Source organism: Glandiceps talaboti, chromosome 15 (genome assembly GCF_964340395.1).
Source record: "Glandiceps talaboti chromosome 15, keGlaTala1.1, whole genome shotgun sequence".
NCBI classification, from domain to species: Eukaryota; Metazoa; Hemichordata; class Enteropneusta; family Spengelidae; genus Glandiceps; species Glandiceps talaboti.
Genome location: NC_135563.1, coordinates 2,411,909 through 2,427,500, shown reverse-complemented (window position 1 = coordinate 2,427,500; position 15,592 = coordinate 2,411,909). Strand labels below are relative to the sequence as shown.

Sequence of the window (15,592 nt, the reverse complement as noted above, 5' to 3'; positions counted from 1 at the left end):
ATGTATGTATATACGTACGTACGTACGTACGTACGTACGTACGTACATACGTATGTACGTACACATGCATGTGGGTGGGTGTGTGTCTCTGTATGTACATATGTAAATACATATGTACACACACACAAGCATGCATGTATGTATGTATGTTACGTATGCATATGCATGTATATGTATGTATCTAACCATTACAAAGTTGTGTTAAGGGCCATACCCACTACTTGTATAGTAAAGTGTCTTTTGGTGAGTTTTTAATTTACCACAGGTAGTTAGTCTCACAGTGCATGTGGTACCATCCCATAATGTGATTTCTGTAAAAGTGCTGTAAAATCACTGATTAAAATCAACATATAAAACTCAATATTGTTTTAGTATGTGGTATATCACTCAGAATATATAGAGTAATTCCAGTGATACTGGCATTAACAGTCTAAGATCTACATACTAGTATGTAAAACTACCACAAAACAGAGACATTATGCACCCACTGATTGGTGTAAGTGATACATGCATCAGAATTAACCAAAACACCCATGCATTACAATCAGTGCACAATAAATTTCATGACATTTCACAAGTTGGTATGACAAATACTGATATATTACATTATTCAGTTCATTTAATTACACTAAACATAATAATCTTTCCTACAATTGTGTCTTCAAATCATTTACAGGAATACTCAATTTCTCTCTTCATTCCATCACAATATGACTTCTCTACCTTTTCTATCTACATGTATCTCTGACTTCTCTACCTTTTCTATCTACATGTATCTCTGGCTGTTAAAATGGCCACATGGGCGAGGATTGAGTATTTATTTTGGATTTTTAATTTTATAAAACAACTTTATCATGGCGTCCTACTTGAAAAGGCGATGTGAAACAAGATATACCAAGTCCTTGTTTGTAACTCAATAAATTGCAAAAGATTAATAAAATGTGTACAATCTTTGTATGTACAATAATAAAACTTTTACACATTTTTAGCTTTTTACGATGTATTGAGTTAGAAACACAGACTTGGCATATGTTGTTTCATATTGATTGTTCAACTGGGAAGCCATGAAATGGAAATCGCAAATAAATATCCAATCCTCATCCATATGGCCACTTTAATAGAACTGACTACCCCTTCTATCATAATATATAGCTATTCAACAAATATTTACCAGGATCTCACTATTTAAATATGGTATTTGATTACATTCCACTGCAACAAGTTTACTACATTTATGACCTTGAACTTGATGAAACAATGGGTCTTTACTTACAGGAAGATGGTTGAAGGCAATAAAATTGCTCTCTAGGAAGGCTATGAGATCCATAAGGTATCCACTAGGGTGTCCCTTGGCCTCTTCAAGTCGCCAGTTATATGATGCTAGATCCAAGAACTCATCCATCTTGGCATTCAGAGTCTTGTATATCTGCTGCTCTGCTTCATCCCGTGCATCTTTAAAAATACTCACTCCTTGGAAGCTAGTAGCATGTTTACTATCTGCTGGAGCACTGGTATAAATGAATGAATGAGAGAACTAGTCAGGCTTCTATTATTAAAGTCAACTCAGCATATGATTGACACTTTTATGCCAAGCTTTTATGACAGTATTCTAACTCTCACACCAATACAACGGATAAAACCTTTCCCTAATCATATAGCACTTACCGATACTATTGCAATGGGTGAAACCTTTCCCTGCTCCTAGCCCTCACTATTACAATGGATAAGTCTTTCCCTGCTCCTAGCCCTCACTATTACAATGGATAAGTCTTTCCCTGCTCCTAGCCCTCACTATTACAATGGATAAGTCTTTCCCTGCTCCTAGCCCTCACTATTACAATGGATAAGTCTTTCCCTGCTCCTAGCCCTCACTATTACAATGGATAAGTCTTTCCCTGCTCCTAGCCCTCACTATTACAATGGATAAGTCTTTCCCTGCTCCTAGCCCTCACTATTACAATGGATAAGTCTTTCCCTGATCCCATCTCGCATTAGTACAACGAATGAAGTCTTTCCCTGCTTGTAGCCCTCACTATTACAATGGATAAGTCTTTCCCTGCTTGTAGCCCTCACTATTACAATGGATAAGTCTTTCCCTGCTTGTAGCCCTCACTATTACAATGGATAAGTCTTTCCCTGCTTGTAGCCCTCACTATTACAATGGATAAGTCTTTCCCTGCTTGTAGCCCTCACTATTACAACGAATGAAGTCTTTCCCTGCTTGTAGCCCTCACTATTACAATGGGTAATGCCTTTCCCTGATCCCATCTTGCATTAGTACAACGAATGAAGTCTTTCCCTGCTTGTAGCCCTCACTATTACAATGGGTAATGCCTTTCCCTGATCCCATCTCACATTAGTACAACGAATGAAGTCTTTCCCTGCTTGTAGCCCTCACTATTACAATGGATAAGTCTTTCCCTGCTCCTAGCCCTCACTATTATAATGGGTAACATGACCCTATAACCTTTCATCATAGTACCCAAACCACCACACCTTAACAGTGGGTAAAGTCTTTCCCTGATCAACCAACATCTACTCTCATGTGACACCAAAATTTAGTCACCTGGCTGTACGACAGGATATTGGGTCCTGACTAAGAAAACCTATATACTCAGCTAAAACTGAGACTCCAACCACAGTAATATTTGAGACACAAAAATATATACTTACCCAGTGATATTTGAGATAAATTCTTCCAGATACACACAGGAGTTTTCCAGGTGGGTGGTGTTTATTGTTATCTGTATGAGCTGTAAGACAATTTACAATTCATGCATTTTTAGTGGAACTATCTACAAGACAATTTAATCAGCACATCATAATATTAGGTGGCTGTAGTATAAACAAAGACTGCTGTGATTTTTTATTTTGTTTGGACTTCCAAAACTTCTGTCATTATCTTATCTGTTTAATATCTACTACCAGTTTTGTTATTCTTAAGATCTGTATTCTACCTTGAGAGACCTCTACCAGTTTTTTTATTGGAATGAAATTACTACATTTCAATATGAAACAAAAACAGTTACAGATTGTTCCTTCAACAATGTATGGTAGACATTGCAGTAAACATTCTCCCAATGTTTGACATTTGTTTACTGCCTAGGAACTCAGCAACCTATAACTAACAAACTAACAAGCCTTTGATCGAAGCCAACCCCTCAACTTGTGTGTAATTATGGCAATTTGAAAGTTATTGTGCAAATTCAAATGGTGTCTCTAGATACAAAACTTTATAATTTATTGTCCAATTTGGTATTTGACCTTGAATATGGAGGTCACAGTCAAAGGTCAAGGTACAAAAAGAAAGCTGATTTTTAAGGTATAGACATTAAATGGAGTCTTTGTGTATTCAATTTCTTGAGTTAATGTTGCAAGAAAAATTTGGTAATTTGACCTTGAATATGGAGATCAAAGCCAAAGGTCATGGTACAAAAATACAGCTGACCTTTGAGGTGTAGACATTTAAATGGATTCTTTGTTTATTCACCTTCTTGAGTTAGTGTAGAAAGAATGATTTCAGTCACTTCAACTTGTCATGGTCAAAGGTCATGGATTCATTATCAAATTTTTAGAGATAATAGACAAAATGTGCTTTTCTATTTACAATATGGCCACCAGTTTGCTATACAGGTCAAGGTCCTAAAATTGTGACTTGCATATGTCTCACACAACATATAACCCTTGTGTCAATTTTGGTTGATATCAGTCGCTAGGTAAATTATGAGGGTGAACACATATACCACAAATATGGCTGCCATTCAGCCTCAATACAAAGTGATGTGTATATGTCTCACATTGTATGTTACCGCTGTATAAAGTTTGGTTGAAATCAGTTGGTGCATGCCAGAGATATGAAGATGGACTGATGGACAGACAGAATCAAATGTAGTAGCCACCTCCTTGCTAACAAACTAACAGTAGATGGTAACATAAATTGGTTACAGATACTGACATTGGTGATGCTGGATATAATTACCCAGTAATCGCGGCAATGTATACACTCAAAGTCACACAAAAAACTGTCCACTGAGAGTCTTACATACACTTGCTATAGACTGAACCATGCTATTGTCAGTGTAATCATCACAAAGATTGTGTTATCAACACATGATAATTCTAGTAGCTTTTAATACTTTGTTTCTGTCTTAGCTTGTTGTTACATACCTCAGCTAGGCCTAGGTGGGTTTTCTTGATAAGTGCAGATAGGCATCCACTTAGTGTTCTTGTCAATAGTAAATTAGCAGACTTCCTAACCATGTCATCTACTTCTGTGTGACTGAAAACAATTTATAACAATTCTTAATCACATTCCAAAAACTGTAAATCAGACAATATATTTAAAGAATATTGCCAAAGGCACTGTAGCACAACTGTAGTTGGCTGTTGGTATGGTCATGGTCTTGTTGCTAGGCATATTTGCATACATTCTTAGAATATTTATTCATTTACCTATCCATCACTGTTGTTATCTTTGTAATATGCATCATCATTTCACTGTTGCTAAGGGCGTGGTCATGGTTGTTGGGACCAATTGTGTCAAAATGTTTTCAACAATAACAGCAGAATAACACCTCCAGAAACATCCCCACCAAGTTTCAACTCCATCTCCCATGCAGTTTCAAGATATAAGTCTTTGACCAAACTTGATATTTTTAGATCTAATTTGCATATTGCTGATGGTATCATCACATTATGAATACAGCTTCATCTACACATCCCCAGATGCATTCCCATTACATTCCTGCCCAATCTACTGAACAGTTTTGGAATGATAGATTTTTGACCATTAATTAAGACACATTTTAGACTTAATTTGCATATCACTGATATATAGAAATATGAATATTTCTTAATCTAAAACACCCTTAAGAATGTTCCCATCAAATATCAACCCAATCTACTTAATAATTTTAGTGAAAGTGACAACTGATCCGATAAAGTTCAGTAGTGCAAAAAAAGAACTAAAGTTCAACTATTGTTTTTTCAGACAAATTTGAAGCTAAATTGAGATAAACTAACCTGAGGTTGAGATCTTCTGAAAACTTTAAACATGCATAGATGAATTCTTTGATTTGAAGATACGTTCTTGGTACAAACTCAGAAAATGGTAGCCTCTTAGGATATGATTGCTATAATACACAATAAAACAAACCAGTGTGTATCAATCCATGTTAAAGGCAAAGTTAGTCTTACTGCTAACTTTAATATGGTCCTACTCTACATTGGTAATACTTAGTCTTACTGCTAACTTTAATATGATCCTACTCTACATTGGTAATACTTAGTCTTACTGCTAACTTTAATATGGTCCTACTCTACATTGGTAATACTTAGTCTTACTGCTAACTTTAATATGATCCTACTCTACATTGGTAATACTTAGTCTTACTGCTAACTTTAATATGGTCCTACTCTACATTGGTAATACTTAGTCTTACTGCTAACTTTAATATGGTCCTACTCTACATTGGTAATACTTAGTCTTACTGCTAACTTTAATATGATCCTACTCTACATTGGTAATACTTAGTCTTACTGCTAACTTTAATATGGTCCTACTCTACATTGGTAATACTTAGTCTTACTGCTAACTTTAATATGGTCCTACTCTACATTGGTAATACTTAGTCTTACTGCTAACTTTAATATGGTCCTACTCTACATTGGTAATACTTAGTCTTACTGCTAACTTTAATATGGTCCTACTCTACATTGGTAATACTTAGTCTTACTGCTAACTTTAATATGATCCTACTCTACATTGGTAATACTTAGTCTTACTGCTAACTTTAATATGATCCTACTCTACATTGGTAATACTTAGTCTTACTGCTAACTTTAATATGGTCCTACTCTACATTGGTAATACTTAGTCTTACTGCTAACTTTAATATGGTCCTACTCTACATTGGTAATACTTAGTCTTACTGCTAACTTTAATATGGTCCTACTCTACATTGGTAATACTTAGTCTTACTGCTAACTTTAATATGGTCCTACTCTACATTGGTAATACTTAGTCTTACTGCTAACTTTAATATGATCCTACTCTACATTGGTAATACTTAGTCTTACTGCTAACTTTAATATGATCCTACTCTACATTGGTAATACTTAGTCTTACTGCTAACTTTAATATGGTCCTACTCTACATTGGTAATACTTAGTCTTACTGCTAACTTTAATATGATCCTACTCTACATTGGTAATACTTAGACTTACTGCTAACTTTAATATGATCCTACTCTACATTGGTAATACTTAGTCTTACTGCTAACTTTAATATGGTCCTACTCTACATTGGTAATACTTAGTCTTACTGCTAACTTTAATATGGTCCTACTCTACATTGGTAATACTTAGTCTTACTGCTAACTTTAATATGGTCCTACTCTACATTGGTAATACTTAGTCTTACTGCTAACTTTAATATGGTCCTACTCTACATTGGTAATACTTAGTCTTACTGCTAACTTTAATATGGTCCTACTCTACATTGGTAATACTTAGTCTTACTGCTAACTTTAATATGGTCCTACTCTACATTGGTAATACTTAGTCTTACTGCTAACTTTAATATGGTCCTACTCTACATTGGTAATACTTAGTCTTACTGCTAACTTTAATATGGTCCTACTCTACATTGGTAATACTTAGTCTTACTGCTAACTTTAATATGGTCCTACTCTACATTGGTAATACTTAGTCTTACTGCTAACTTTAATATGGTCCTACTCTACATTGGTAATACTTAGTCTTACTGCTAACTTTAATATGGTCCTACTCTACATTGGTAATACTTAGTCTTACTGCTAACTTTAATATGGTCCTACTCTACATTGGTAATACTTAGTCTTACTGCTAACTTTAATATGGTCCTACTCTACATTGGTAATACTTAGTCTTACTGCTAACTTTAATATGGTCCTACTCTACATTGGTAATACTTAGTCTTACTGCTAACTTTAATATGGTCCTACTCTACATTGGTAATACTTAGTCTTACTGCTAACTTTAATATGGTCCTACCCTACATTGGTAATACTTAGTCTTACTGCTAACTTTAATATGGTCCTACTCTACATTGGTAATACTTAGTCTTACTGCTAACTTTAATATGGTCCTACTCTACATTGGTAATACTTAGTCTTACTGCTAACTTTAATATGATCCTACTCTACATTGGTAATACTTAGTCTTACTGCTAACTTTAATATGGTCCTACTCTACATTGGTAATACTTAGTCTTACTGCTAACTTTAATATGATCCTACTCTACATTGGTAATACTTAGTCTTACTGCTAACTTTAATATGATCCTACTCTACATTGGTAATACTTAGTCTTACTGCTAACTTTAATATGGTCCTACTCTACATTGGTAATACTTAGTCTTACTGCTAACTTTAATATGGTCCTACTCTACATTGGTAATACTTAGTCTTACTGCTAACTTTAATATGGTCCTACTCTACATTGGTAATACTTAGTCTTACTGCTAACTTTAATATGGTCCTACTCTACATTGGTAATACTTAGTCTTACTGCTAACTTTAATATGGTCCTACTCTACATTGGTAATACTTAGTCTTACTGCTAACTTTAATATGGTCCTACTCTACATTGGTAATACTTAGTCTTACTGCTAACTTTAATATGATCCTACTCTACATTGGTAATACTTAGTCTTACTGCTAACTTTAATATGGTCCTACTCTACATTGGTAATACTTAGTCTCACTGCTAACTTTAATATGGTCCTACTCTACATTGGTAATACTTAGTCTTACTGCTAACTTTAATATGGTCCTACTCTACATTGGTAATACTTAGTCTTACTGCTAACTTTAATATGGTCCTACTCTACATTGGTAATACTTAGTCTTACTGCTAACTTTAATATGGTCCTACTCTACATTGGTAATACTTAGTCTTACTGCTAACTTTAATATGGTCCTACTCTACATTGGTAATACTTAGTCTTACTGCTAACTTTAATATGATCCTACTCTACATTGGTAATACTTAGTCTTACTGCTAACTTTAATATGGTCCTACTCTACATTGGTAATACTTAGTCTCACTGCTAACTTTAATATGGTCCTACTCTACATTGGTAATACTTAGTCTTACTGCTAACTTTAATATGATCCTACTCTACATTGGTAATACTTAGTCTTACTGCTAACTTTAATATGGTCCTACTCTACATTGGTAATACTTGAGTACATACAGTAACAGGTGGAATTTCTCCTAGTGTAGCATCTACAAGGACTGGACACAATATTTACAAATTTAATGAAAATGGACATGTCTTTGAATAGAATGAAAGACTTAATGGAGGTTACATTATTTAATGTGACTATTTGGTAACACATGTCACATGGTATAACTTAAAGGAAAGGTCCTATCAAATGACATTGCAATTTCTATTGATAAAATAAATGTGTGACAAGTGATTTATACATTTTTTGAACTCAATTATCTTTGGTTTAGCTTAAAATCGGATTTAGCTTCTGATATAACAAGGTTATGTATGTCATCATTTTGCCATTAAATACAGCGCCCACCAGTGTTCACTTTGAGAAATTATGACGTTACATCATCCTATCACTGAGGGGAAGGTATTCCATATATAAAGCCAGTAAATGTTTCTAGTTTCCAATCAATTTACCTGAGTTCCCCACCGGTGTGGCCATGATCAAAGTGAAACGGCAGAAAACGTATGAAGTTAGTTGGCAAGTTAGCATCCTAAAATATCTTCAGTATGATTGTAATTTTTTTGCGTGGTCCAATTGTATGTTTTGCTTCAAGTTTCAATGCAATGGTACTGAGAATTGAGGAAGAAAGTTGTCCGTGGATCATGAGTCACAACTAAAACCCTTTCATATTTTAATGTGAAAACCAAACACTTTGATCCTTTAAAATAATTAACTTAACTTACTAGGAAGAGTTTTGTAAAACAAATTTACATGAGACAACACAATACTGGGTGTCTCTGTGGATCAGTTATGGTGAAAATGATTTACCATCATGCTCAAAATGATTATTACATCCGTTATATTTACACCTTGGCATGTTTGTCAATGATAAACAGCTGCTACACAGACCTAGATCTAGATGCCAGTGGACGTGTAGGACAACATGACATCACAAACAGGATGGATGGTGGCACACAGTGAGGCTGAACGTAGCAGAATGTTGCACATTTCAAAGTCACATACTTTAATATGTTTCATTTTATTTCTAAAATTCATATACATATCGATTAAAAACACAATGGTAAGCTATCTAAAAGTACAAATGTATTTGACTGGTTCTTTCCTTTAAGGACAGTATTAAAATGGAAAATATCTTTTGATAACAGAAGTATGAAATTAATAAAAGCACTGTTTGTGTGAAAGGTTTACAGAATATCACCTACCTTTACAAGTTCTTCATCATGGAAAGGAAACTGGTCAGTAACTCTGTTGTACTCCCCATCATTTACAACATACATCGATGTGTAGTTGTCTTCATCAAAAATATCACGAAATACTTGCACCCACTGCTTCATCAAGATCTCATTGTACTGGTCTTTAATTTCTACTAATAATTCTAACAGCTTGGATGAAGGGAAACCATACGTCTGTACACAGAGAGAGAGAGAGATAGATGATTAGTTGATTAATGGTGTCTACTAATAATTCTAACAGCTTGGATGAAGGGAAACCATACGTCTGTACACAGAGAGAGAGAGAGATAGATGATTAGTTGATTAATGGTGTCTACTAATAATTCTAACAGCTTGGATGAAGGGAAACCATACGTCTGTACAGAGAGAGAGAGAGAGATAGATGATTAGTTGATTAATGGTGTCTACTAATAATTCTAACAGCTTGGATGAAGGGAAACCATACGTCTGTACAGAGAGAGACAGAGAGAGATAGATGATTAGTTGATTAATGGTGTCTACTAATAATTCTAACAGCTTGGATGAAGGGAAACCATACGTCTGTACAGAGAGAGACAGAGAGAGATAGATGATTAGTTGGTTAATGGTGTCTACTAATAATTCTAACAGCTTGGATGAAGGGAAACCATACGTCTGTACAGAGAGAGACAGAGAGAGATAGATGATTAGTTGGTTAATGGTGTCTACTAATAATTCTAACAGCTTGGATGAAGGGAAACCATACGTCTGTACACAGAGAGAGAGAGAGATAGATGATTAGTTGATTAATGGTGTCTACTAATAATTCTAACAGCTTGGATGAAGGGAAACCATACGTCTGTACACACAGAGAGAGAGAGAGAGAGATGATTAGTTGGTTAATGGTGTCTACTAATAATTCTAACAGCTTGGATGAAGGGAAACCATACGTCTGTACAGAGAGAGAGAGAGAGAGAGAGATAGATGATTAGTTGGTTAATGGTGTCTACTAATAATTCTAACAGCTTGGATGAAGGGAAACCATACGTCTGTACAGAGAGAGAGATAGATGATTAGTTGATTAATGGTGTCTACTAATAATTCTAACAGCTTGGATGAAGGGAAACCATACGTCTGTACAGAGAGAGAGAGAGAGAGAGAGAGATAGATGATTAGTTGATTAATGGTGTCTACTAATAATTCTAACAGCTTGGATGAAGGGAAACCATACGTCTGTACACACAGAGAGAGAGAGAGATAGATAGATGATTAGTTGATTAATGGTGTCTACTAATAATTCTAACAGCTTGGATGAAGGGAAACCATACGTCTGTACAGAGAGAGAGAGAGAGAGATAGATGATTAGTTGATTAATGGTGTCTACTAATAATTCTAACAGCTTGGATGAAGGGAAACCATACGTCTGTACAGAGAGAGACAGATAGATGATTAGTTGGTTAATGGTGTCTACTAATAATTCTAACAGCTTGGATGAAGGGAAACCATACGTCTGTACACACAGAGAGAGATAGATGATTAGTTGGTTAATGGTGTCTACTAATAATTCTAACAGCTTGGATGAAGGGAAACCATACGTCTGTACACACAGAGAGAGAGATGATTAGTTGATTAATGGTGTCTACTAATAATTCTAACAGCTTGGATGAAGGGAAACCATACGTCTGTACACACAGAGAGAGATAGATGATTAGTTGATTAATGGTGTCTACTAATAATTCTAACAGCTTGGATGAAGGGAAACCATACGTCTGTACACACAGAGAGAGAGAGAGAGAGAGAGAGAGATAGATGATTAGTTGATTAATGGTGTCTACTAATAATTCTAACAGCTTGGATGAAGGGAAACCATACGTCTGTACAGAGAGAGAGAGACAGAGAGAGATAGATGATTAGTTGGTTAATGGTGTCTACTAATAATTCTAACAGCTTGGATGAAGGGAAACCATACGTCTGTACACAGAGAGAGAGACAGAGAGAGATAGATGATTAGTTGGTTAATGGTGTCTACTAATAATTCTAACAGCTTGGATGAAGGGAAACCATACGTCTGTACACAGAGAGAGAGACAGAGAGAGATAGATGATTAGTTGGTTAATGGTGTCTACTAATAATTCTAACAGCTTGGATGAAGGGAAACCATACGTCTGTACACACAGAGAGAGATAGATGATTAGTTGGTTAATGGTGTCTACTAATAATTCTAACAGCTTGGATGAAGGGAAACCATACGTCTGTACACACAGAGAGAGATAGATGATTAGTTGGTTAATGGTGTCTACTAATAATTCTAACAGCTTGGATGAAGGGAAACCATACGTCTGTACACAGAGAGAGAGAGAGAGAGAGAGAGAGAGAGATAGATGATTAGTTGGTTAATGGTGTCTACTAATAATTCTAACAGCTTGGATGAAGGGAAACCATACGTCTGTACACAGAGAGAGAGAGAGAGAGAGAGAGAGAGAGAGAGAGAGAGAGAGATAGATGATTAGTTGATTAATGGTGTCTACTAATAATTCTAACAGCTTGGATGAAGGGAAACCATACGTCTGTACACACAGAGAGAGAGAGAGATAGATGATTAGTTGATTAATGGTGTCTACTAATAATTCTAACAGCTTGGATGAAGGGAAACCATACGTCTGTACAGAGAGAGAGAGAGAGAGAGAGAGAGATAGATGATTAGTTGGTTAATGGTGTCTACTAATAATTCTAACAGCTTGGATGAAGGGAAACCATATGTCTGTACACACAGAGAGAGATAGATGATTAGTTGGTTAATGGTGTCTACTAATAATTCTAACAGCTTGGATGAAGGGAAACCATACGTCTGTACAGAGAGAGAGATAGATGATTAGTTGATTAATGGTGTCTACTAATAATTCTTAACAGCTTGGATGAAGGGAAACCACATGTCTATACACACAGAGACAGAGAGAGATGATTAGCTGGTGTCTACTAGTATGTGTAATTGTAACAGCTTGGATGAAGGGAAACCATGTATATACAGAGAGAGACAGAGAGAGATGATTAGCTGGTTAATGACATCTCACTTCTATCTTACACATAGTGTCTTATTAATGATATATCTTTTCTGTTGCTTATGGTGCATCGTCTGGTGAAATGTTTGCCCCTTTTTTGCTCTTTTCTGTTTGATGATTGGATACATACTTCTCAAGTTATTTCTTTGGAATGAGTAGAAAATTATGTGCTTGAAGGCAAAAGTCGAAAATATCAGCCCAGTATTAAAATTAGATCAGTATCTGTTGGCACTGAGAACACTGTACTGTGATATAGCAAGTCTTTGTGTACCTGGTCTTATGTTGTCATTGTATGCCCAATATATGTTGGAAGTGTAATACATTAGCATAAACACAGAAGACTTCCTAGTTTATTAGTGCAACAGAAAGTGATACATGTAATAATCACTGGACATTGGTCATTTTCACGATTGTTCAGCTATTTCAGAAGTATCACCATGGTGATGGTGCTTGTGAACTGGTTACTATATTGACTACAGGCATAGTGCTATGATATCACATACATGTTGCCTTGTGAACTGGTTACCATTTGGACTACATGCATAAGGCTATGATATCACAAACATGTTGCCTTGTGAACTGGTTACCATTTGGACTACATATGCATAGGGCTATGATATCACAAACATTTTGCTTGTCTACTGGTTACCATTTGGACTACATATGCATAGGGCTATGATATCACTGACACCATTGTATTAACTTGACTGAAAGAGAACATAGCTCATACCATTGCAGAATGTCATAAGTGTATGTTCATTGGCACTTGTAAAAAAAGTTGTGCAAAATACCTACCAGATAACTCACTAATATAAATGCATCACTGATAAACAGATGCTTTAAATTTTATAGCAAAATGCTTGAAAACAGGAACAGCAATGAGCATGTGTCATTAAAAATGTCCATGAATGTCAGTAGTCATATTGCAAGGCTACCATTACAGACTGTCTGGGGAAAGAATTAGTTCACATGTGTTCAAAATAGGCATTTCTAGACCAGTGTTACAAGGACTGTGGTTTTGATGAACCACTATGTTTGTCTTGCAGCTAACACTTTTGCTGTCAAGCAGGGGTGCATCAACACTTTCATTTTCCTGAAAAATGTTGATCTTCCTCTGAGACAAAAATGTCAAAGTAGTGATGTGTCTTATTTAGCACTGCAGCTAGTAGAATGAGAGACAGTATTAGACTTACTGTAATTGTATGACTGAATAATACAATCAGATTCTTGATGGTCAGTAGAAGTGTTGCATCTGTACAGTACGCCTGAAAAAAACAACAAATATAAATATTGGATTATTCTAAGTTTACTTTTTACTTTCTTCAAGAGGACCAGCAGTGTACAAATTAATTCACAATTCTTAAAGCAGTGTACAAATTAATTCACAATTCTTAAAGCAGTGTTCTGCTAAGGTTACCAACTAGTGGGGACAAAGGCCCCTTGGTTGCAAAGAAAGTGGGGTCATTTGACAGGGAGTGGGGTCACTATTATGTATTGTTTATGAAATCATATATATTACCTCAGACCACTATAGAGACATCGTGGTCTGAGGTATTCTATTACACATAGACTATTACCTATAACTACATAAAAAAAAATTCCATTCACAATAACAGTTCCCAGTAAGCTATATTTTGAAAATTGTGTGCTACACATTACACCTTAGAAAAAGAAGGCAATTAAAATATGTAAATTTAAGTCATTTCTACAGAGTATATTATATATTGTTTAGAAAGATTGGACAGCCAGCTTGTCACAATTTGAATATCAATGAATAGCAGTGCTCAAATTTATGATTCCTTTTTTCAGACAAGGACAAAGAACAACTTCAAAATAAGTCACAGTGAACATATGATTGAATAAAAACTTTAAGAAATCCTAATCTTGTAACCACTTGTTTCATTTTTAGAACTGTTACACTGCTGTTTCAAATTTATGACAAGAGTTTAAGAAAAAACAACATTTTGAGAGAAAAAAACTCCCTGACTTTAAAAAGTACCAAATGTGAACGAAAAACTTACAAATAACACAGTCAAACAAACTTTAAAATAATTTATTTTTATTAATTACTGTCACTAGCTGTGTAACATGATTTGGTCCTGCTATATCAAATGACAGTATTAGTTACATACTGTAAACTTGATACTGAAAGCTGACATTAGGTGTCCTTGAAACTCTGAAATCTTGAACTAAAACTATCAACAACGTCAACGTTAGGATGCATGATGCTTTGTAATACCACTGTAATTATTTTCTGATTTGCATAACAAGTTCATTCTTTATGTCAGACCGGGCACACATGCATCGGCTGTCTATAGTGGCCATGCCAGTGATTACACATTGATTCAGTGCCCAACATTCATGTGTCACTGTCAACATCATGCAAAACGATCCCCTAACACAGCTTTTTCGGAATCAAAATTCACATGTACATGTGCTCATTTTGTTTCCATTTAACTAGCCCATCAAAAAATGAAAATCACACTCCGTCCCATAAAATTTGGTTTACTAAAAGGCTTCTGTGGCAGATAATTGTCCCAATTTCCCGAACCTTCTGTGTTTTGTACACGTCAGTGAGCAGGTCAGAGGTTGCGACAGTGCATGCACGGTAGACAAAACCTGTGAAAAAAGACGTCCATTATGGCGTCTCTCATCTACTCCATCTAATTATTCAATTGTAGATTAAGTTTATCAAAGTTGATCTTTTTGTTGCAATTTTTATGTTAACAATTCATTTTATAAATAGAACTGTGCGTTGTCACTGTATCTTATATGATGTCAAACTGTCCCTTTATACGGAGTCAGTATACTTTTCGTGGGATTGAAGCCAGGGTCCCGCCCTGGACTTAGGACATTTTGATGTCTGCTGTAAAATGAATGCGCCCAAGTGATATACAGGAAACAATGCAAGTTTGAATATATGTTACATATCTCTGTTAATATAAGGGTTTAGAACATTTCGTAAAAAACATTAAATAGAAAGAAATGAAACTTACTGAATGAGTTCTGAGTATTGCCACAATTTTGTGTAAAGACATATCCCAGAGTTCATTGAGGTATTCCCTAGTAACCAAGCCCTGCGTCGTGCTAAGAATGTGATCCTCAACAACAAAGAAAC

At 35.3% G+C, this 15,592-nt stretch overlaps 1 protein-coding gene across 1 annotated transcript in view; it reads right to left on the bottom strand.

The window, feature by feature from the left end:
- Positions 1-15,592, bottom strand: part of LOC144446111 (exocyst complex component 6B-like) — a 59,917-nt gene that overhangs the window by 11,753 nt on the left and 32,572 nt on the right. The window contains exons 9-15 of the mRNA XM_078135822.1: positions 15,471-15,591; positions 13,668-13,739; positions 9,428-9,631; positions 5,023-5,132; positions 4,168-4,279; positions 2,674-2,753; positions 1,274-1,508 (exon numbers count right to left, since the gene is read on the bottom strand). Coding sequence (XP_077991948.1) covers positions 1,274-1,508; positions 2,674-2,753; positions 4,168-4,279; positions 5,023-5,132; positions 9,428-9,631; positions 13,668-13,739; positions 15,471-15,591 — 934 coding nt within the window. The remainder of the gene's footprint in view (positions 1-1,273; positions 1,509-2,673; positions 2,754-4,167; positions 4,280-5,022; positions 5,133-9,427; positions 9,632-13,667; positions 13,740-15,470; position 15,592) is intronic.